We start from the raw sequence: 21,387 nt of genomic DNA, 5'->3' as shown, positions 1-21,387 counted from the left end.
TGCTGACAACTTTCTGATTAGGGCATAGAGTCGAAAGAGAGTGTGGGTGGCAGCTGAAAACTAGGTACTCGGGTTACACAAAAATGCCAGCTTTGCAAGCTGATATGTGATGTGATTGATGTGCTGTATCATGCATACCTAATGAACCGTAACGAGCTCAGTACTTGACACCACTGCATATCTACGAATAGACAATAGAAGACCGGCAATCTAGTAATGCATACACTCTGATTATTCCGATTATTCTGGGTACGCAGACGCGGTGTATTATAGTTATCCCAAATTATAGCTACATGCATCCTTGTACTTGTTGGTCAACCTCGACATGTAGCAAGCCTTCTCCCGCTCCTTGCGCCCGGAATAACCATCTTTGACTTAGGTGCTTATTCTCAATTCTCTGTTTGCCTACCACTAGATCTACTCACGTAGTCCCTGCACAGCACACGACATTCCCCTCCATTCTGCGTAGTTTCGGTATTGCTGGGTCGATTATCTTGCTGTTACCACGGCCTCGTGTACCCCCTATTCCATTAGAACGCCTATGGATCACTCGGATATTGTTTTACAGGAGTGGGAGTCTCTGGAGGCTCTGCTCTGCGGAACGGACTCGGCCACCGTGGTACTGACCGGACACACGCTGCGTATCCCAGATGTCATTGCTGTCGCGCGGTTTGTCACTGATCGTCTATCAAGTATCCGTCTGTCTAATTAAGAATTGTAGTTACAACGTGCGATCAGATATTGATGTGTCTGCTATCCAGGCTATGGAAAGGAGTCTGAGCATGCTCGAAAAGAGAGTGCGTTCTGGGGACGTTATATATGGTGCGAACTATTGGTGGTGACCATTTCTGCCTGAACTGATTTCTGGTGCCCCAGGGGTGAATACCGGATTTGGAGGCTCCGCCGACATCAGAACCAAGAAACTTGTTGAATTGCAGCGGGCACTCATCAGAGAGCTTCACTATGGTATTCTCCCAACCGGGGAAAGAGACCACCGCCAGGGGCTGGCCAAGCACCGTCAGGATCTCTCCCTCGAATCTGGCCTTGAAGCCACATACCTGCCCCGGTCCTGGGCGCGGGCGTCCATCCTCATCCGGATCAACTCGTTGATTTCCGGATGCTCGGCCGTCCGGCCGGTTATTGTCCAGCGGATGCAGGACTTGCTAACACATGACATTATTCCTATGATTCCGCTCCGTGGTAGCATCTCCTCTTCTGGTGACCTGAGCCCCTTGTCATACATCTGTGGAGCCATCCAAGGCAAATCTACCATCCGGGTGCTCGCCAGCGATAATCAACAACATGTCTATGCGGATAGCGCTTTCACGACGGCTGGTCTAGAGCCAGTGGTGATCGAAGCCAAAGAAGGACTGGCCATGACCAACGGCACGGCCGTGTCGGCTGCAGTGGCTGCCCTGGCTCTTCACGACACCCACAACTTGGCTCTTCTCGCCCAGGTTCTGACTGCCATGAGTGTTGAGGCTCTGACTGGGACCGTCGAGAGCTTTCACCCATTCTTGTCTGCAGTACGGCCACATCGCGGTCAGGTGAGTTGTCTTATTCAACCTTTCCCCCCAGAACGTTACTTACGTCTGTGTGAAGGTGGAATCTGCCCGGAACATCCTGGCGTTCTTAGCAGGTTCGAAGCTCACCCAAGTCAACGACGGCGCCCACTCCTCGCTTCGCCAGGATCGATACTCCATCAGAACGGCGCCACAATGGCTGGGTCCCATCCTAGAAGATCTGAGCCTCGCCCACCATCAAGTCTACACCGAATGCAACTCGGCCACTGATAACCCGCTAGTGACCCCCGAGGGCGACTTTATCCACGGGGGCAATTTCCAGGCCAAGTGCGTGACATCGGCCATGGAGAAAGCGAGGCAGGGGATTCAGGGGATCGGCCGCATGCTCTTTTCGCAGTGCACGGAAATCATCAATCCGGCCACAAACCGAGGCCTTCCGCCGAACCTAGTCACAGAAGACCCCGGCATCTCACTGATCTTCAAGGGAACAGATCTCAACATTGCTTCCTTGGCCGCCGAGCTGGGATTCCTGGCCAGCCCGGTCAACCACGTGCAGACGGCCGAGATGGGAAACCAGTCCCTGAACTCGCTGGCGCTGATATCGGCTCGATACACGCACACCGCCAACGAGGTTCTCTCGCAGCTAATGGCCGCTCACTTTATCGCCGTGTGCCAGGCCCTGGATCTACGCGCTATGCATGTGCAGTTCCTAGAAGGGTATCGTCCGGAGTTCTTGCATTTGGTCGACGCATATTACGCTGCAGATACACCACTGCCAGATGAGGCCTCGGCGAATCTTCCACACGGTGTAATATCTGACCCTCAACTACAGCTAGTCGATCCCAAACCGCTCTCGGAGCTGCTCTGGACGCAACTGCTCGCCGCCTTCGAAACGACAACCAGGATGGACGCCCAACAGCGCTTCCCAGCCATGGCACAGTCGCTGCGGTCCGTCCTTCTGGACCACGCAGATTTCAAGACGGCAGCTGACTTCATCCCGCGTCTCCAACGCTTCACCGAGGCCCTCGGCGCTTCCTTGCACGATGCGTGGTGCGCGCACCGGGACGCGTATCTGGTTCACGGTGATGCGGCCGACGTTCTCGGGACGGCGTCCAGGGCGATGTATGTGTTTCTGCGGCGGACGCTGGGGGTTCCTCTGCTAGCAACGCGGAATCTATCGACACCCACGGCGGATGAGTCGTGGTTGCATGGCGGCGTCGAGGCGCCGACTGTGGGTTCGTATACGGGGGTTGTGTATCGTGCGTTGCGGGATGGGGTGCTAGCCAAGGTGGCCGTGGATATTCTGAGAGATTCACTGTAGTTCAATCGAAATCAAAGAAAGTGGAATTTTACAGATGGTCTATCCGTAGGCTAGTAATGTCGAATAGCAGGCTCTTCTGAAAGCATTGAGACTTGTATGACCATGTCGACATCTCCCAGGCATGTTCTAGTGGCTTTGAATTTGTTTCACTACGGCTGAGGTTATGTGCCAATAACTTAACAGAGGTAATAACATTCTGTTGTTTTCAGGCCTGTTGTATATGCGTTGACGTCTGTGGAAAAGGGGTATCACACGACTTGATCAGGGATCTTGGTATCATATAAAACGCGTAGTATTGTTGGACCTAATTGTGACCTGCTGTTCTACAAGGCTTTCGAGATAGTCTAAAAGCCAGATAGAAAGAGAGTCTCTCATGGGGTGGTCCTAGATTGCCCCTACGTGGCCGGATGACGAGGAATATTAGGACCTGCTGGCATAGATATATGCACAAGGACTGAGGTATAGTAAGAAGTTTGTTTCATCAGAATGACACGAAAGTCTATCGTACTTGAGCGCACCGGACGTCGACCTATGATACATGGGCCAGGGCAACTTCCAAAGTCATCTGGGCCAACTCAGCCGCGAAATTGACATACGGTGAATGACCTGAATCGAGGGCCGCGATGCGGACCGGCACTCCAGCATCGGCTGCGTTATGAAGGCAGAAGTCCTGGAACTCGGGCGGCAGCCAACGATCCTTCAACGATTGAATGTAAAGCGTCGGCACGTCTTTCCAGGCAGCGTAGGTGGTCTGCCCCGTCAGAATGGCCGCATTGCCCCATTTCAACAGCTGAACCTGCTCCTCTTGATCCGCGGGGGGCAAGTCGAAATAGAGGAGCCAGATTGGGTCGATGGGAAACCAGGTGCTGTTGTCGCTGCTGAATTGCACGAGCGAGTTTCGTCCGGGCAGGTTGACGGCGTGCACCACGGTGCGAATCGTCTGGCCTTCGCTGAGCATGAATCCGGCCGCGTAGATGAGACTGACAACACCCCCGGGGAGGTTCCTCGCCTGTCGGTCCTTGCGGGTCAAGTTTCTGATGGCGCTGGTGCCGGCAATGCCGCCGTATGAATGCATCAGCAGGACGACGTCTTGGCCGGCGTCGACCAGAGGCTGTACGGCATCGCGGACAGCCTGTATGTCAGCATCGAAGGTCGAGTTTGGTGGTTGTTGGCCGTTATTCGTGGGCAGCGCTGGAACGTGCACTTGGAACGCGTTCTCCTCCAAGGCAGCAATTAGCTTGTGGTATGCTTTCGGTGCAGTCCAAGCCCCGGGGACGAGGACGACGCTGGGCAGTGTGGCAGACATGTTGGAGCATGCCAACGATAGCACAGAAAAAAAAAGAATGCAGATGATATGCGACGCGAGTAGCGTCATGTTGTTTTAGCGATGTGGGAGGTCGGTGGGTTGAGGCAGCTGCGAGTTATCTTATATAGCGGACAAAGGATCCCCCGCTAGTGCTGTTTTTGGTTAGCGCGGTTAAATTCAATTAGCTACTGATATAAGTTTGTTGGTTGTATAATATTTTAGTTTAGATATAACAAATGTCTCTACTCAGAACTTATACAATTGGTTAAGTGTATATTAGGTTCTTATTATGGGGGCTCACCAGAAAGGGCTAGCGCGGTCTAACCCTCATTATACGATACCCCCCTGAATTCAAGCGAATTCTGTCAGCGTTTTAATTCAGGCCACCAGACTCAGCCTCATGCACCAATCAAGGTGCATGGATGATGCGTTTACCGGGTTTTTCGGCCTTCCTGTCTGAGTAAGGTATCGCCGAGGTCATACTCTGTCGACCTCAAATTACCGCTTTACCAAAAAGGGGCCACTTAGTGGGGATAATTTCTCTTGGTCTTATACAGGCTGTATTTCTGCCGTCATACTCTTTGTTCTGTGTAAGAAACACGTGGATTGGTTTCCCGATTTCCACTATTTAGAACAGAGTCTAGTGCTGTTATTAAATCAAGTGGTGACACCCATGCATCTACCATGCATTCAGCTCATTCCATTGCGTCCCATCCCAGCCTCGTCTCACTCGATATTGCGCAGAACCGGACGAGCAACGACATTATAGTACTTTACCGAAACATTTATGCTGATCTGCAGCGCCTTTGAAGGTAACAGATGAGTTCAATATCCTCCGAGACCGGCCATTATGTGGGTGATGTTCTGAGGCCTGGCTACTGTATATTGCAATCCGTTCCAACTTCAGACATGGTCAGCATGCTGTGTAACCAGCAACAGTCGATCTGACTGGATACTTGCGGACCTGAAAAATAGACCATTCGGGCCAAAAAGGGGAAATCCTTCATATTGGGCACATTTTCCGGCTGACAATACTTAATGTACATTGCCTGCGTCAGTGGCTCATTCCAGCCTTCACCATCTTAGAATTCAGCCGCACTACTGTCGACTCTTTAAAACACACAGAGACCATGCGGCTGGGCCATCTTACTACACCCCTTTCGCCGTGTCCAGGCCAAGTTCGTTGTGCCAGAGTACATACACTCCTCCTGGTCAAGCACCTTCCACTATGTCTAGCACGCCCACTCAGCCCTTCGTGGGACATCCAGATCGCGTCAGCCCGCGTGAACATGATGTTCTCGCACTCGATGCCGTCTTCACTTTTCTATCCACGATCTCTGTCATCGTTCGCTTCATCACGCGGAGATACTCCTCCGAAATGAAGGTGTGGTGGGATGACTGGATGATTCTGGTGGCCTGGTGTGCCGCTCTCGCATTCTTAGTCCTGGGCGTGGTGGATAGAACGATCGGTGGTGCGGGCTATCACATTGATACCTACAGCCGGGAACAGCTCACGACCTTCTTCCAAGTAGGAGAAATTTCTTGCAACAGTGGAAAGTATAATTCTAACAAGGCCTTGGGTGGCTAGTTGTCCCTCTCCGTGACGGTGGTGTACAACATCAGCATTACGTTTTCGAAAGCATCGGTATTGTTCTTATACGAGCGCATCTTTTCGGTCTACAATCGACTACGTCTCTGGATACGAATCATGCTGTGTATCCTCCCTGCGTACCTCCTCTCCGCCTCGTTCGGTCTGATCTTCACAACCAATCCCGTGCAGGCCCAATGGAAGTACTGGATTCCACACACTACTATTGACAAACTGCCCTTCTATATTGTGACTGGCGTTGCAAATCTGCTCTTGGATATCGTGATCCTGAGCCTGCCTCAGACCATAGTATGGAAGCTCCACCAGTCGTTGAAAACGAGGATCTCAATTGCTACAGTTTTCCTGCTTGGGGGCTTGTACGTTTCATAGTCTCCCATGAGAAACACTTTCTAAAGTCGTAAAGCGTGTGTATTTCAAGTATTGTGAGAATCACGGCCCTTACGACCATCAAAACGAACGACTTGATGTGTAAGCATCTCTCAGAAGGTTGATTCTGGACTAACGGCCATCAACAGTCAGCTTCCACAATTCTACGATTTGGACCTTGGTCGAAATGAACCTGTCCATAATCTGTGCCTGTTTACCGGTAATGCCCAAAACAATCAAATTATGCAAGCAAAAGTATGGGCAGTCGACCTCCAAGTTAAACAGCTCCCAAGCACGCGGAGAAAACGATTATTGGCGCTCTGCAGATTCGAGGAACAAGAAATCCCCATCTGCGACCGCCGTTTCATCGTTTTCCTCCCAGGGGTATCGGGTGTTGCCCGGTTCTAATGGGATCGCTGAAGGTGCCCAATTAGCCACTCTACCACCAGCACATCTGAAGCACAACTACGAGATGACTGAGGTGTAGATTCAAGGGTTATTTGCAATTATCTGCGGTTTCCTTTAGGTTGGATAAGGAATTGTACAAGGAAATGCTTTTCAGTATTTGGGGTTTGCTGCTTAAGATACAAAAAGATAAGAATCAACAGCTGAGGGCCTATACCATACTAAAATAAGTAACACCATGATGATGAGTGACAGATAAGTGATGTGTGATGAGTTATTATTATGTGACTATCTGGTGGAAATGTCTTGAATTTAAGCTCCATATCTGCCTATAGGCTTTTAATTTAGATCCTCGAATTTTAGGTCCATTCTATTGTCAGGCTATATCCAACCGAAATTTAGAAAAAGAGTTTAGCCCAAGTTTCGATGTTTCAATTCATTATCTGATTGAGATCTCAGCCAGTTACATTTATAGAGCCAGAACCTTACAGCGATTCCGGAATTATCCTGACTTTTGGTTAGAGGTCTTGCTCGTAGAGTCGTAATCGACATTCCGCCTAAAAAAACATATTAGAATCCATATAACAGTAGTTTATCACCTTAAACATATAGTCGGCTACTACTGAGTATGTAACTTTTTGATTCTAAACTTTTTTTACGGTGTCTCTACAACAGGTAGATGTATTTAAAAATTTCAATGTCAAGTGTTCTTTCCGTCAACAAATTGCTATTGATATATATATATTATAACTTTTCAATCTATAAAGCTTGAATGTTTTATTAATTAGATTAAATTACCAAGAAAATATTTATATAAACAAATCTAATTGTTATATAAATTAGAATTTTACATTCCTAGATTAGTCTAATTTGAGATAGTTTTTTTTCTAATTTGTATCAGCTCCGTGTTATGGTTAAGCCGTGCCAAGATCGTGCTATCTTCGCATCCAACACCGATTCCACTGTCGGAATTGTGAGCTTGTGATTGGCCCGTTCGCAAATATCGATCCTCTATTGGCTTAAATACATTGTGTGGGGTTTGTTCTTGCGATCTACACCAGAAGCCCTTGTTCAGCTCTCTCGCCGATGGCCATTTCGGGGATAATAGACATCTACTGTATTCGACACAGTTCCTTGATTTTTAGTGGGTTGGGTCGAGCAGGTGTATATAAAGGACGTGAAATCCCGCAACCTACCCTCAATTGATCACATTAGTTTCTATCAACTCACCTTGACTTGATATTCAAATTTATTTTTGAACAAGGGCTACTCTTCAACTTGAAAAAATGGCTATTCCAACACGTACGCTCGGCACAAATGGTCCAGCAGTCCCAGCCTTGGGCTTTGGCCTGATGAGCATTGGCGGCACGTATGGTAGTGCCCCAAGCGACACAGAGCGCACTGCGTTACTTGACCATGCTCATGCCATTGGCGAGAGATTCTGGGATACTGCTGATGTATACATGGACTCCGAAGATGCTGTGGGCTTGTGGAACAAAGGCAACCCTGAAAAGCGCAAGGAAATCTTCCTCGCCACTAAGTTTGGTATTCAATTCGACCCCGAAACATACACCCAAATCATGCGTTCCGACCCAGAATACGTGAAAGAGGCCTGTGAGAAGAGCCTCAAACGGTTGGAAACAGATTATATTGATTTGTACTATTGCCATCGCGTGGACGGAAAGACCCCTATCGAGAAGACAGTGGAGGCGATGGTTGAATTGAAGAAGTAGGCTTCATATACCTTTGTTTACTGCGCGCTATATTTTACTAACCCATATCAAAGCCAGGGAAAAATCCGCCACCTCGGCCTGAGTGAGGTATCGGCGGCGACTCTTCGACGTGCTCACGCCGTGCACCCAATAGCCGCAATCCAACTGGAGTACAGTCCCTTTGCAGTGGACATTGAAGAGCCTCAGATCAATCTCTTTGAGACGGCACGCGAACTTGGTATTGCGATTGTTGCCTATAGTCCTATTGGTCGTGGTCTTTTGACTGGGAGATACAAGTCTCACGAGGATATCAAGGATCCCTTTCTGCTTCTTTTGCCACGGTACTCCAAGGAAAACTTCCCTAAGATGTTGGAAGTAATTGAAACAATTGAATCGATTGCAGCAAAAAAGGGAATTTCATCTGCCCAAGTCGCTATTGCCTGGGTGCTGAGCCGTGGCGAAAATGTCTTTGCTATCCCGGGAACACGGAGCATCAAGTACTTGGACGAGAACTTTGCATCTTTAAACGTTGAACTGAGCTTGGAGGAGAAGAACTTGATTACTAAAATTGTCAATGCTACCAAACTAGATGGAGGACGATACCCCGACGGGTAAGTGCTTGTCCGTCTTTTTTTCTTGTACCCTGCTGACAGTCTCCAAGATTTCCTGACGTGTATGAATTTGGTGAAACACCGGCTTTGTGAGGACTGAAAGAAAACCTAGTATAGGGAGGCTATCCTTTGAGAATTAGCATAGAATCTCTGGGGCTTACCTTTTTTGGAGCAATTTCTATTATGCTACGTAAACCTGATTGATGCGAGTCATTTCAAATCAAACTCGTCCGACAGATTTATCCAACTAGCCTTAAATAGTACATGCCTTCAAGGATAGAATACCAATCGAGGAAAATCAAACATTCTCCACCATCTCTACATCCAACATTTGATTTTTCTTTTCCTGCGCCACTTCTTCTCTCAATCCGATATCTCCGCCTCTCTTAATAACCTGCCACAGCTCGTCTGCTCTTTTCACGGGTCCCTTCTCCTTGTCCATAAAAGCCAGATCTACGGCCTCTAGCGTGAAACCTGCCGTCTCGGGAAAGAGGAAATAGACCATCGGCACAAAAGCAAGGTTGAAAACGGCAAAAATAATATAGGTTTTCCAACCGATGGTGTCCAGGGCAGATGGAACAAACTCGACGACGACAAAGGTGGAAAGCCACAGACAGGCTGTTGCGAGGCCGGAGCCTTTCGTGCGGTGAGCGAGAGGAAGGATTTCTGGTCCATAGCACTATTTGAAGGAATTAGTCCAATTCCCAAAGCATCGAAAGGAAAACAAAGAGAAAGAAAAAAAGTAGTTACTTACCCAAAGGCCGCCCATGAATCCCCACGTATAAAAGCTCTGATACAGAAACACCATTATGGCTGCTACAATACCGCCTGCGTGAGTGTTGACCGCGAGAGAGGCTGCTAAAATGGCCATGACGATTGCCATTGATGTTGCAGAGAACATGAAAGATTTTCGGCGCCCAAACTTCTCGATTCCGTACCAGGTCCCAAAAGAGGCCACTAAGAACCAAATCTGCAGGAACCCGGACATGAGAAGCGCAAGCTGGTGGGGAAGACCGACTGAATTTTCGAAGCTACACACAAGAAAAAAAGATTCCTATTAGTAAACACAGTAACACAGAGAGGGGGCGATGACAAGCCTAACGTACATGACCGTAGTGTAGTAACTGATTGGGGTGCTGCCACTCCAGGCCTGACAAGCATTCAGTAGACAGGCCAAGAGGACTCGCCGACGAGATCCAACAGCATCTTCTGTGAGGAGCTCTTTCCATCCGGCCTGTTTCTTCTCTACCTCAAGCGCTTCAACAATGTCGGCTATTGTACTAGCGAGTGCATGCTCATCAACGACACCTTTATGCGTCTGAAGGAGTCGCAGGATTTCAGTCGCTTCTTCCGTGCGGTCTTGTTGAAATAACCAACGAGGAGCTTATAGAAATGTCATTCACAGAGGTCGGAAAACGAAAGTAAGGACGGAAACATACATTCAGGCATAAAAAACAACATGACACTGGTCAAGATGGCAATAAAGGCCTGGAAAGCGAGTGGAAAGCGCCATCCCACACTAGAAGTATACCCTGACATTGCATAGTCAATCCAGTAAGCAAGTAGCTTTGCCATCATTAGTTATGTTACCCCGTTTTCATGGCAGAGGAGAGAAACGTTTACCTGTCCGACAATCAACAGACTCAGCGCACTTGCCACCATCATGCCTCGTACTTGTCTTGGTGCACTTTCTGATTGCCACACAATGACATTGCTGGTTACCAAGCCGAGCCCAACACCAGCCACCACTCTGCCAACTATCAACTGAGGCACCCCGAAACTGGCTGCCTGCAATGTCGCTCCAATACTCAATATAACCGAGCCGATATGGGTGATGGTCAACCGACCCCATCTACCATTACTGACGCCAGTGAAGAGACAGCCGACAAGAGCACCGATGATGAACAGCGACGTGACGGTCCCTTGCATATTGCTGCTGAGGTTAAATACCGCCTCGAAGGTAGGTGCTGTGAGAAGGCCGCCAATAACTCCGTCATCGTATCCTAGTAGTCATATGTTAGTTTCAAGCAATAAAAAATCCTTTTTTTGTATGGGTGGTGAGAGAGAGCGGTCTCACCGAACAAAACAAATCCCATTCCTGAAGAAAGGGTGATACCCGTCAGCAGGCCATTTCCCTTGAGACCCAAGTATGGCATGGTGGTTTCCTTTCTCAGACAGCTCCTAAATCTCGAATTGCACAGAGTCTAGTCGCTCAACGGTTCCTAGAGAGATGGTATGGGTGCCCCATGGGGTCATATATTACTGATAGCATCGTGATAGGTAAACGAGCTGACTCGCCCATGCTCCATAAAACGTCTTCTGTCGCCTCGAGACGATTACAATGCCTGGTGGGACGAACCGGCTAACCGGAGAGAAACCCGACAAGCTGGATGAAGACATTTTGGGACATTTTGCATACGATTGCGATGTCGATCGAAGCAGCTGGTCCCCCACACTAAGTCCTCTTAAACGCTCCCCCCACGCGGCGCCCGGAGTCTCCCCGCGGGGTGGACAGAGCCCTAACATGATGGGACCAGAGAACAAAGTTTCTTGCTACGCAGGATTTGTATGTATCCGATTAGTTTTTAGGGTTATTGGTGGAATATCAGCTCACGTATTTCGTTAATCCACCAATCATACATAATAATTGAAGGTGACTGACTTGTCTCCTTGGGAGAATAAACTGGCGGTTGGCAGATAAACAGATAGTCTATAACGGCGCGCGCGTCATGTTCGGCTCCTTCTATCGTAGTGGTCTGGTGGTTGTATATTCCTCGTGGGATACTGTGAAAAATCGAGGCTTGAAAACCTCAGGTCTATGGCAAGGCATATGCCTAAGAGTATTGCCAGTGGCGCTGATCAATTAATTAGGTTAAACAAGCTTTTTGAGCCATGATTAGCTGCAGTAGTGACGAAATGGTTATGTTTAGTTTCTCTCTGTATAGTGAATACGAGTAAAATGTTTCGTACATATACAACCAACCTAAACGCATAAACCCATTCAAACCATCAAAAGTCCCTCCTCAGAGGAAAGGTAAAGAAAGACCTGCGGCCGCTTTTGATACAAGCTTTGTCAATGACTGAGCGTGTCATTGTATTTATGTCCTAAAGCGGATCGCTGCAGATTTGATAACGTCGGTGCCCCGAGTTAACAGGAGCGACTCAACTCGACTTGAATCAAACAACTGGACAAGTGATTACGCCACCTATATGAGTCGCAAAGACAAAACTAAGAAGCATCGTGAAAGCCTGCTGCATGCGAGACGCCTCCCAATCGGCGACCTCGGCCTTCAGAGTTTCGTTTTTGGTTTGATGCATGTAGAGTTCACATTTATGCACATACAGTCTAGTTCCCGTTTCTTATTTACCCAAATTTCCTTTTCCTCTGACTGTTGGGGTATGCAGCTCGGTGGCCAACTAGCCTGCATGAGCGTCAATTTGATCCGACTGGCTCGTTCGGAAAGATTTTCCAGATTGGGATAGAGGTGCGTTGCACCAAGGAGCACCAGCAACGTCAACACCGCCTAATGTGCAGGGTTGCTGTATAGCACAGGGTCGAAAGCTATAATCCTGCGTCATTATTATCGCCCTGGTCGTTGTCTAGACCATCGACCGTAACTCGTATAAACTCATTCCCGAACCCCATGTGTTCGTGCGCAAGTGGAGAATGGCTATTTCGAATCGTTCCTCTGCGCCCTGATCGCAGACTCCAGAGACACTAAAGAAATGCCTAATATCTCTGTTGGGAAAAGAGCACTTCTTGGTCGCCCGTGTCTGACATGCCAGCAGCGAAAGATCAAAGTGGGCGCCCAGCGTTCATAGAGAACTTATTTTTGAAGGAGGCTGATGATTCAAAGTGTGACAGAGGAAAGCCAACGTGTGAGCGATGCGTCAAAGCTGGTTTTAAATGCGATGGCTATCCCGTTGAGCCGTTTGTTCATGTAGTCCCTACACCCAGAAACGGGCAATCAAACAAAATCACATTGAAACGGGTTCGTAATAGCAACAATAATCACACCCCAATTGAGGAGAAACCGAAAAGAGCGCAAGAAAAGTTACAACTTAAGTCTCTCACGGAGAAGATCAACATGGCACCCGAGAATCGCACGCAGGTTCTATCGTATTTCCTAGAGAGGTATATGCCAGCCTCAATGACTAGCTACCGCACGTTCGAAACGCCATCGGCATGGATCAAGGACCTGCCCAATCTACTTGGTCGATGGGAAATTCTAGATACTGCACTGACCGCACTCTGCCTGGCATATATCGGCGACCTGCATCACGACAAGACTCATCTGCAGGAGAGTCAGCGATTCTATAGCTCGGTGCTCCGGAAAATGGGGTCCTTGCCATTGGAATCGATCAAGTCGGCCAATGAGGGCGTTTTGGCTACCACTATGATCATGGCCATGTATGAGGTACGTACGCCTCTTACTTCATATCTTTTTTATTCGGCGACTTTTCATTTATTAACCCTGCCACGTGGTGTTCTGCAATGTTTCCGAGCGCCACGATCTGATTGGAGAAGAGCTCTTACTAACTCCAACGAATTATGTCCATAAACATAGCTATTCCATTGCACCTATAGAGGCTTGCAAGGGTGGATGTTTCATGTCAAAGGTGCTTGTAGGCTTCTACAGCTTCGCGGCCCGCCGTCACAAGAACTCCCCCTCAATCTGAGCTTGTATAGCAGGATACGGATTACTGCGGTATGTTGTGGATTCTCGTAATTGTTCTCCAGTCACAGGTGGTTGACTCACGGTCTAGGTATGGGATGCGTATGGAACCAGGAAAGCTCTGTTTCTTGCCCAGCCAGAATGGCAGGGTTTGTCGGAAACTCCCCACGATCATCTTCTCGATCTCTTAGTGTTTATTCCAGGGCTCCTCGAAAGGTCCGACAATATGACTGCCGCAGTCAACGAGTCACGTGGGATGAACAACGTGGAGCTATTTTCGGTTGATGATCTGCTTGGCTGCTGGCTCGCTATCCACCATCGCTTGACCAACTGGTATTCCGAGTTCGATGCCCAGGAGTCTGCAGGTCTGTTCAAAATCGGGCCCCTTGAGCCAAACAACCACCCGTATCTTGAAGAGAACCCCGAACTTCATGCTGTATTTCCGCAGGTTGTCACATTCAAGGACACGTATATCGCGCAGATCATGCTTTTATACTGGTTTTCCCAGGTAATCATTCACACAGCGACGACGAAGTTATATGGAATCAGAGAGAACCACAGAGCGTCAATAAATGCCAAGTTTGTGTCTAAAAATCACAAAAGAGTACACAATGAGGATATGGAAGATGCGGAAAAGATGGGTGGGTATTATGCTACGAAAATATGCCAGTCCATCGCCAGTCTCAGAGAAGGGTATGGTTTTCAAATAGCAATGGTCCCTCTCTGGGCAGCGCAGCAGTTCTTCGACGCCAGCGGAGATGCAGAGAAGTTTCTATGGTGTCAGGAAGTATTGAAAGGATTTGGAAAAGTTGGTGGATTTGTGTTGGCTGCGGCGTTAGGAATACTCACACCGAAGCAATACCCCGGAATTACTTCAAGTGTCTGAAATTTAGCAATTAAATACACGCAAAGTCTTTAAATATCATCCATATATTAACGTACTTCGCAGAGAGATATTGCTGACATAAATTAGGCTTTCTTATTTCCATAGAACTGAATACCTGGGAAAGCGAGGATGCTACTCCAAGATCATGGCCCAAAGACGAATCCCTTCGCCACCTTCTTGTAAGTCGCCCTCAGGAGTTGCCTTGCCAAGACCCGTTCGAAACTCAGCGACCGTCTTGAAGCCGAAATGTTCATATACCTGCCTGCTGTGGTCACTAATGGCTTCGAGCCAAAGAGGGACGCCGTCTTGCCTGGCACGCTCAATGTACGGATCGAACAAAGCACGAATAACACCTATTGGAAAATATTAGGCCAAAGGTTCAATCTCCAAGGACGAGGTGGATTGTTCATACCAGGTTCTGTTCTTTCGGGGTGTCGCGCAATCATGTTCAAGTACCAATACTGTCTTCCCTTCAGGAACTGCTTTTTAATTTCTCCGCTCACTCTCCTATATTCTACAACCCTCTCGTCATCATCGGGACTAGGTGGAAGATTAACTCCAGGCGGAAACCTATCGTATAAGTGATCAGTCTCTGTAGTCTTTTGGATCTGGAATGGAATGAGACAAACCAGATGGCCACAGCAGCATAGTTCCCAGCCTCAGCTAATTCACCGCCAATTCTTGATTTGTACGTTGTCCACTCAAGCATCTTCGGCTTGAGAATGTCCAGCGGAATATTAGGGGCGGTCCATTGCGAGTTTTTCTCGCGAACGACATACGATGTGACCGGGGCGTTGCTAAATGCGCGCGTCAACACATCCGAGATCGCGACAATGTCGGTTGTCACTTTAATTCGAGGCACCATGTTTCTATTGTCCAATTGTTAAGGAAGGTGGTTGAAATGACTTAGTTGAGGATCGGATCAAACTAGGGATGGTAGGATTTATAATACTTTGGAGGTATGACTCATGAGTCATACCGCGTATATTTCCACCTCTGACTCACTAAACCGAAAATCACCAAAAAGGAATTATGCCATCACGGAAAAACCAATGTTTCTTTTTTGTTCACGACAAATATCCACATGTTGTTGTGGTGGGGTTTCTGTAAGTTTCTCTTTTCGCAGATCCACTTTCCACATACGGAGCCCGACGGAACAATGTGAGAAGCTTTATTGGATGCTGACCGAGTGCTACACGCCCTATGATGGCGTCAATTTGAGTCTTAAAAAGAAACATGAGAGATGGTGCACTCAATACTACTGAAATTAGTTTCTTATTAGGAAAAATTGTCATTGGGGGTTTTTCGACTGATATATTCAACATTGAATATTCAAGTTGTGAAAACACTGGAGAAATACAACATTGAGCCAATATATGTGCCAGTTGACATGGATCCACGTGTGGGGTGTTCTATGTATCTCCTTCTGTTAACAACATCGAATACTACAATATGTAGTAGTATATATCCCATTAATATCAATTAACATGTTTTAAACAGACTCGGAGAAGTCCGAGGGGAAAACGCACCACGATTCAACTTTAATGTTAAAATGATTTTTAGCACAACACCAATATCATTAGGAGCCTCAAAAATAAAATATCCATGTGGAAGTTCCAACGCATTCCTTTCAAATTTCTTTAACTATCATTGGTACACCCTACACTAGAAATCGAGGAAAGCCTATCCGAGCCTTCCCGATACAGTGTTCCGCGGCTGGGACAGGTAGAAACATCCTGCTGTTTTATTTAGCATATTTGACGCGCCGATTACCCGCAGAAATTGCCCCTTGAGTAAGTGAGGAGAAATACATTCTAGAAGAGCGCTACTCTTGTACCTAGCCAATTATTTTGCACCGAAAGTCTCAGAATATAGTTACATATGCACGTGCGCTAAACCCAAACGAGTAACCACCTGGTCGACTCGCCATACTGGAGCAGATTTTACGGGACCATGAGCGAGAATGGAATGGCACGGGGGAATCGGGTTCTAAAGTCCGGAAAATGGGTACTCAAAGGTTTTATAAGGAATATAAATAGACCCGAATTGATACCACATTACTGCCACAAGTCATCACAGACGGAGCAAGGAACAAGATCAATTGATACTTTCACGCTTTATCGAATTATTTTTTCGGATAAGAAGATACAAATCGAGACTTTTCAAAATGCCAGTTCTTGCAGGAAAAGAAATTACTTTGAATGGGCTCGGCCTGATGCGTACGTGCCCACAAACCTTTATGGCTCACATCCACAGCTAACACTTCAATCCTCAAAGGCTTCACCCTGCGCACCGGCGAAAGTCTGCCGCAGGAGGAAATCTTCAAAGTGCTCAAAGCCGCCTTGGCTGCTGGAGTCAATGTTTGGAACGCTGCCGACTTCTACGGCACCCCTGAGAATAACTCGCTGCACTTGATGAACCGCTATTTCACTGCCAACCCCGAAGATGCCGACAAGGTCGTTCTTTGCATCAAAACCGGTCTTCTTAATTTAGCCCCGGTGAAAATGGACTGTTCAGCTGCGGGGCTGCGGGGCTTTCTCGATAATGCCCTCCGTATCCTAGACGGAAAGAAGAATATCGACATTCTTGGCTGCGCACGGATTGACCCGGCCATCCCAGTCGAGGAGAGTGTGAGGGCACTAGCACAATTCAGAGAGGAGGGCTTAATCGGTGGTATTCAACTGACAGAGGTTGGCCCCGACACGATCCGGCGAGCTGTTGCGGTGACCAAGATTGACATGGTCGAAGCGGAAATCAGTCTGTGGGCCACTGATGTCTTCCAGAATGGGGTGGTAGAGGTTTGTGCAGAGCATGACATTGTTCTGGAAGCGCATACTCCCTTGGGAGCTGGCATGTTGACCGGTAAGATCAAGAGGTTGGACGATTTGCCAGAGAATGATCACCATCGTATGTTTCCGCGGTGGCAGCCAGATGCCTTCGCAAAAAAATAGATTATTGATTGAAGAAGTCGAGAAGCTAGCAAAGGAAAAAGGGTGGACGACACCCCGGCTTGCTTTATCTTGGATCAAAACAAAGAGCAAGCTGCCTGGGATGCCAGTGATTGTCCCTATTCCCGGAGCAAGGTCCGTGGAAAGGCTGCTAGAGAATAGCCAAGACATTCTGCTGGCAAGCATTGAGTTGGAGGCGATTGATACTGTTTTGAAACAATTCCCAGTAGCTGGTGCTAGGTTCCCTCCTGCTGCACAGGCATTCAACGAATACTGAGTCGTGGTTCAATAATTCGTGCTTGAAGGATACGACTTTCTTGACTTTCATGTATCGATTGAGAAGTTTTCGTGTCCAATTTTAAGCCATACCTTCCATACATCACTTCCATTAACAGCAGACTCGCGTAGAATCTCTGTCATGATCCTTTCTAGTCCACAGAACTGCTTGCGTATCAGTTCTCCTAGTCTCTTACAAATAGTGGTTTGTAAATCAGCGGGGAGAACAGAGGAGCTCTTTGAAACAAAGAGGTGAAAAAACATTGTACTATTCTGAACACTGGAGAAATCGCCACTCATAGAATCTCTGGACTTGTCGTGTGGAATGGAAAAACATATCTCTGTGGCGAGCGAAACAATTCTTTGGGTTGCGTCGTCAAGCTTTTCAACGATAGAAGTGCTATCCGCTGCATCTGCGAATGCAAGGTGTACTGTACACTGTTCACGTATAGTCTCGGCTAACAAGATGCGAATAACACGTATATTGTTCCAGCTTCTTCTTGTGCTGTGATCCGGATATTTGTCGCAAGTAGTTCGCCGGGAAAACGTATCTTTCTTTCCCATAACAAAGGGCCGAAGTTCCTGAGATAACAGATCGAGCTGACAATCCAGGGCTTCAGCCTGTGGAATAATCTCTCTGTGGGAGCGACGGTTTTTGATAGCAATTTTCAGCTCCGCATATTGTAACAAGACCTGAGAAAATTTCCACTTTGAAGATTGGGTATCTATCTTTTCCGAAGTCCGTACTCTCAACGCCAGTAGTTCAGAAGGAATTTCTACTCCGTTCGCAAGGCAGTCAAGTGTAATGAGTTCGGTCAACTGCAAAGACATAGTGGCACCGGCCCACCCGGAGAACAGTGTATTGCCTCGATAGCGCACAAGGCCCAGAGCGCCTCGCAAATGAGCATTTCGCATGGGAATCTGACTCTTGATGGTGTGCGTAAGTCTTTCAAAGACGCTCATGAGCAAGAGGGCCAACAACGTGGTGTCCTTCCTTGCCTCTTTCGGCGACTGAATAGCGTTGCTTGTCAGGGCCAGTGCTGATCCATAACTCACGCGGGCATGATAAAGAGCCGACTGCGAGTGATGGGAGAATGAGAAAAAGGCTAAGAACACGGCGCGAACGACAGTGGCGAGCAGAGGGGGGTCTTCGACCCTAGCTGGGTGGAAAAATCGCATGTACGCAAACGAATTTGTCTTATCCGAATCAAGAACATACTGTGAGATGAAAAAAGATTTTGCGCGGCTTTCGAACGAGGGCAAAAACACAGTAGATACGGGCCCTGGTGAGGAAACGCGACGCAAGGCGCCATCGCGTTTACTCGCTTTGAAAATGGTCGAATTCGTCTCATTGCAAATGAGCAGCCGCGACGCATCTGGATATCCGAGGCATGAAATCGCGGCGCGCGAGCACTGAGAGCATCCTGGCTTCTTTTTGTCGCACTGGAGATGGCGTTAGCATGACCAGTCTGGCGGTGGTCGAGGAGTTGTGCACCTTGATGTCACGACTCCGGCATTCACGGCATGACTTAGAAGGCCTGCCACGGTAAACCATGATGAGCCACTTCGCGATAATCCGGGCGTAGCTGGATTTCCTTCCACAAAGATAGTACTTTGTTAGGGACAAGTTGAAGATACGAGGACGAAGAAAAGGCTGACTGGGCTATTAACTCCGCTAACCCCGCGTGGTAAAGCGTTTTTCCCTTTTCAGCAACCCTAGACAAGGATAGAACAGAATATCAATTCGGTCTGGGCGGAAACGAAGGAGTGTGATAGAAAATAGTTAATACTCATGGCTGCGTACGGTCATTGGCGAGGCTGAGCGTCTAAGCGCCAGCGTTGCCTGGGATAACCCCGCGCCTGAAGTTTCGCTGTTCTTGTTGATCTAAGCCTTCCTGTTCCATCACCAGATGCAGTCAAACTAATCCATATTATCAATCAAACGGCATTCATTTGACATGCCGGCAATGTATTCATGGGTCAGCCTGTCTCGCCGTGCTGGAGAACCCGAAGACGAAGAAGAACGAGATCCAACAGCTGTGGTTGCAGCGATCGCCAAACTCAACCAGTTATATGACTCGGGCAAACCTCTTTTTACGAGAGAATCAATTCTTTATACACATGAACAAATAAAGAACCCCCTCGTCAGAGGTGATACGATATCCGTAATCGCACTAGACGGAGTAAAGGTCGATTTCGACGTTGATATTGGCAAGGTCACTCCGACATACAGGGACGAGGACCGAGATCGGGAACTTGTGGTGTAAGATATAAATTAAGTGGGAATATTTGGGTCCATTTTCTGACTTCAATTCGCCACAAACAGTACCCAGCCGTTCATAAATTATGAGCCAATCGAGCACCTAAGACGCGATATTGAGTCCGGTTATACAAACCTTTATCTCGGGTTGTGCCCTTTGCGACTCCACCACTGGCAAGTTTTACGGGACAAAAAAACAAAGGATGTATGGGAACTTCCCATTGCCAGCTGTGCAGACGTCGAGCAGCTGCTCAAGGAGAGTATCCGGTCATGGGAGCAAAGTGAAACATGTCAGCGGCTCAAGATAACATTGCAAGATGCAGACGTACCGTGCGAGATCACAACGGTTGTCGGATTTGCATGTGGTGATATGACATTTTTAGAGGGCTCTTTGGACCGCGCTCAACGATCGGCTTCCCAACATGCATTGCTGCTTACACTGCAAAGCGTGCTGCAGGAGAAGAACACGACAAAAAAGGGCCAAATTTTATGCTATGCTCAAGACCCAATCTATAACACTGTTGACAAAACAGTTCTGGAGAATTTTGGTATTGAGGTTTTAGATGACCCCGAAGGGTTTCTGAAAGTGGACGATAACTCGGTGGTCTTTTCTTGTGCTCCAAACATCCCTGTCAAACAAGTTATTGCTGACCTTGCTCGGCCGGCCATTCTAATCTGGACTCCACCAGTTGTTGAAAAAGAACATATGGTGTAAGTTGTGGTCAAGACCTATAATTGACAAAAAATGGTTTACCTGACATCTATTTATATCAATACCAGTACCGATCCCGATTCCCCACGAGTGTTCGAAATGCTGCGTCAGAACTATGATGAGTTTGAATTCCTACCGCACGACCATTTTTGTTCGATGGCTATTTACATTCGCCGTTCCAACCTTGTTGATAACCAGTGTTGAAACGCGCAAGAAAGATGCGTATCAGTCATTTCAAGCCATTAAACCATGCAAGCCCGAGGATATATACTGTCCATGTCTCTCTTAAACCATATATAGAATCAATTATACGCGTATTTCCAAAGCACCAAAGACGCTCAATTCACTAGTCGACTTTGTAGAAGAAGTTTTATTCTGAATCTGTTTCTTCCGAACATAAAATTGTCTGTGTCACGCCGACATCACAACGGTCGTGTTTGATTAAACCATAATGTATGTCGCAGCAGAGCTGGGTCGAGGTATTTCGCAATCTTTTCGGATCATTTCGATTGGTTCCCAATCTTCGTCCTCGTGCACATCAACGATGATAGGTGTCGGGTCGACTAAATGAAGGTCTGTAGGTGGAGGAAAGAAATGATGTCGAAAGTTTATGATGATTTCAGCGGGTCGGCGCAATCCGAGATTCGAGAGGTATTGTATAAGAAGGTCCAGTACATCCATAATTTCTAGTATCCTGTGAGAATGATTTTGGAGAAAAGAAAACTCAGTGACCTTTTAAAGGTCCGGCTTATTGAACTATAAAAGTAATTCAACTT

At 47.6% G+C, this 21,387-nt stretch overlaps 9 protein-coding genes across 9 annotated transcripts; 6 read left to right on the top strand and 3 right to left on the bottom strand.

The window, feature by feature from the left end:
* Positions 1-541: 541 nt before the first annotated feature.
* On the top strand, positions 542-2,844 carry TRUGW13939_02554 (uncharacterized protein; the record flags this gene model as incomplete). The annotated part of the gene is made up of 4 exons (XM_035485747.1): positions 542-669; positions 722-822; positions 877-1,547; positions 1,603-2,844. 4 exons carry the CDS (start codon positions 542-544, stop codon positions 2,842-2,844), a joined length of 2,142 nt encoding a protein of 713 aa, XP_035341640.1.
* Positions 2,845-3,373: 529 nt separating this feature from the next.
* TRUGW13939_02553 (uncharacterized protein) lies at positions 3,374-4,150 on the bottom strand (the record flags this gene model as incomplete). The annotated part of the gene is made up of 1 exon (XM_035485746.1): positions 3,374-4,150. The coding sequence occupies one exon, from the start codon at positions 4,148-4,150 to the stop codon at positions 3,374-3,376; it is 777 nt and encodes a 258-aa protein (XP_035341639.1).
* A 1,228-nt stretch (positions 4,151-5,378) lies between these two features.
* TRUGW13939_02552 (uncharacterized protein) lies at positions 5,379-6,612 on the top strand (the record flags this gene model as incomplete). Its single annotated transcript, XM_035485745.1, has 4 exons — positions 5,379-5,678; positions 5,739-6,115; positions 6,163-6,227; positions 6,275-6,612. 4 exons carry the CDS (start codon positions 5,379-5,381, stop codon positions 6,610-6,612), a joined length of 1,080 nt encoding a protein of 359 aa, XP_035341638.1.
* A 1,204-nt stretch (positions 6,613-7,816) lies between these two features.
* On the top strand, positions 7,817-8,946 carry TRUGW13939_02551 (uncharacterized protein; the record flags this gene model as incomplete). The annotated part of the gene is made up of 3 exons (XM_035485744.1): positions 7,817-8,259; positions 8,317-8,853; positions 8,904-8,946. 3 exons carry the CDS (start codon positions 7,817-7,819, stop codon positions 8,944-8,946), a joined length of 1,023 nt encoding a protein of 340 aa, XP_035341637.1.
* Positions 8,947-9,151: 205 nt separating this feature from the next.
* Positions 9,152-11,009, bottom strand: TRUGW13939_02550 (uncharacterized protein; the record flags this gene model as incomplete). The annotated part of the gene is made up of 6 exons (XM_035485743.1): positions 9,152-9,532; positions 9,608-9,884; positions 9,960-10,236; positions 10,293-10,419; positions 10,477-10,856; positions 10,931-11,009. The coding sequence occupies 6 exons, from the start codon at positions 11,007-11,009 to the stop codon at positions 9,152-9,154; spliced, it is 1,521 nt and encodes a 506-aa protein (XP_035341636.1).
* Positions 11,010-12,579: 1,570 nt separating this feature from the next.
* Positions 12,580-14,415, top strand: TRUGW13939_02549 (uncharacterized protein; the record flags this gene model as incomplete). Its single annotated transcript, XM_035485742.1, has 4 exons — positions 12,580-12,654; positions 12,711-13,271; positions 13,422-13,562; positions 13,621-14,415. The coding sequence occupies 4 exons, from the start codon at positions 12,580-12,582 to the stop codon at positions 14,413-14,415; spliced, it is 1,572 nt and encodes a 523-aa protein (XP_035341635.1).
* Positions 14,416-14,547: 132 nt separating this feature from the next.
* TRUGW13939_02548 (uncharacterized protein) lies at positions 14,548-15,280 on the bottom strand (the record flags this gene model as incomplete). Its single annotated transcript, XM_035485741.1, has 3 exons — positions 14,548-14,768; positions 14,828-14,985; positions 15,045-15,280. 3 exons carry the CDS (start codon positions 15,278-15,280, stop codon positions 14,548-14,550), a joined length of 615 nt encoding a protein of 204 aa, XP_035341634.1.
* A 1,302-nt stretch (positions 15,281-16,582) lies between these two features.
* On the top strand, positions 16,583-17,640 carry TRUGW13939_02547 (uncharacterized protein; the record flags this gene model as incomplete). The annotated part of the gene is made up of 3 exons (XM_035485740.1): positions 16,583-16,634; positions 16,693-17,322; positions 17,381-17,640. The coding sequence occupies 3 exons, from the start codon at positions 16,583-16,585 to the stop codon at positions 17,638-17,640; spliced, it is 942 nt and encodes a 313-aa protein (XP_035341633.1).
* A 1,966-nt stretch (positions 17,641-19,606) lies between these two features.
* On the top strand, positions 19,607-20,608 carry TRUGW13939_02546 (uncharacterized protein; the record flags this gene model as incomplete). Its single annotated transcript, XM_035485739.1, has 2 exons — positions 19,607-19,902; positions 19,966-20,608. Coding segments are annotated over 2 exons (939 nt in total), but the record flags the coding sequence as incomplete, so codon positions are not given.
* Positions 20,609-21,387: the final 779 nt, after the last annotated feature.

Source organism: Talaromyces rugulosus, chromosome II (assembly GCF_013368755.1).
Source record: "Talaromyces rugulosus chromosome II, complete sequence".
Taxonomy (NCBI): domain Eukaryota; kingdom Fungi; phylum Ascomycota; class Eurotiomycetes; order Eurotiales; family Trichocomaceae; genus Talaromyces; species Talaromyces rugulosus.
Note: the sequence above shows the minus strand (reverse complement) of the source record. Positions and strands in the feature narration are given on the sequence as shown.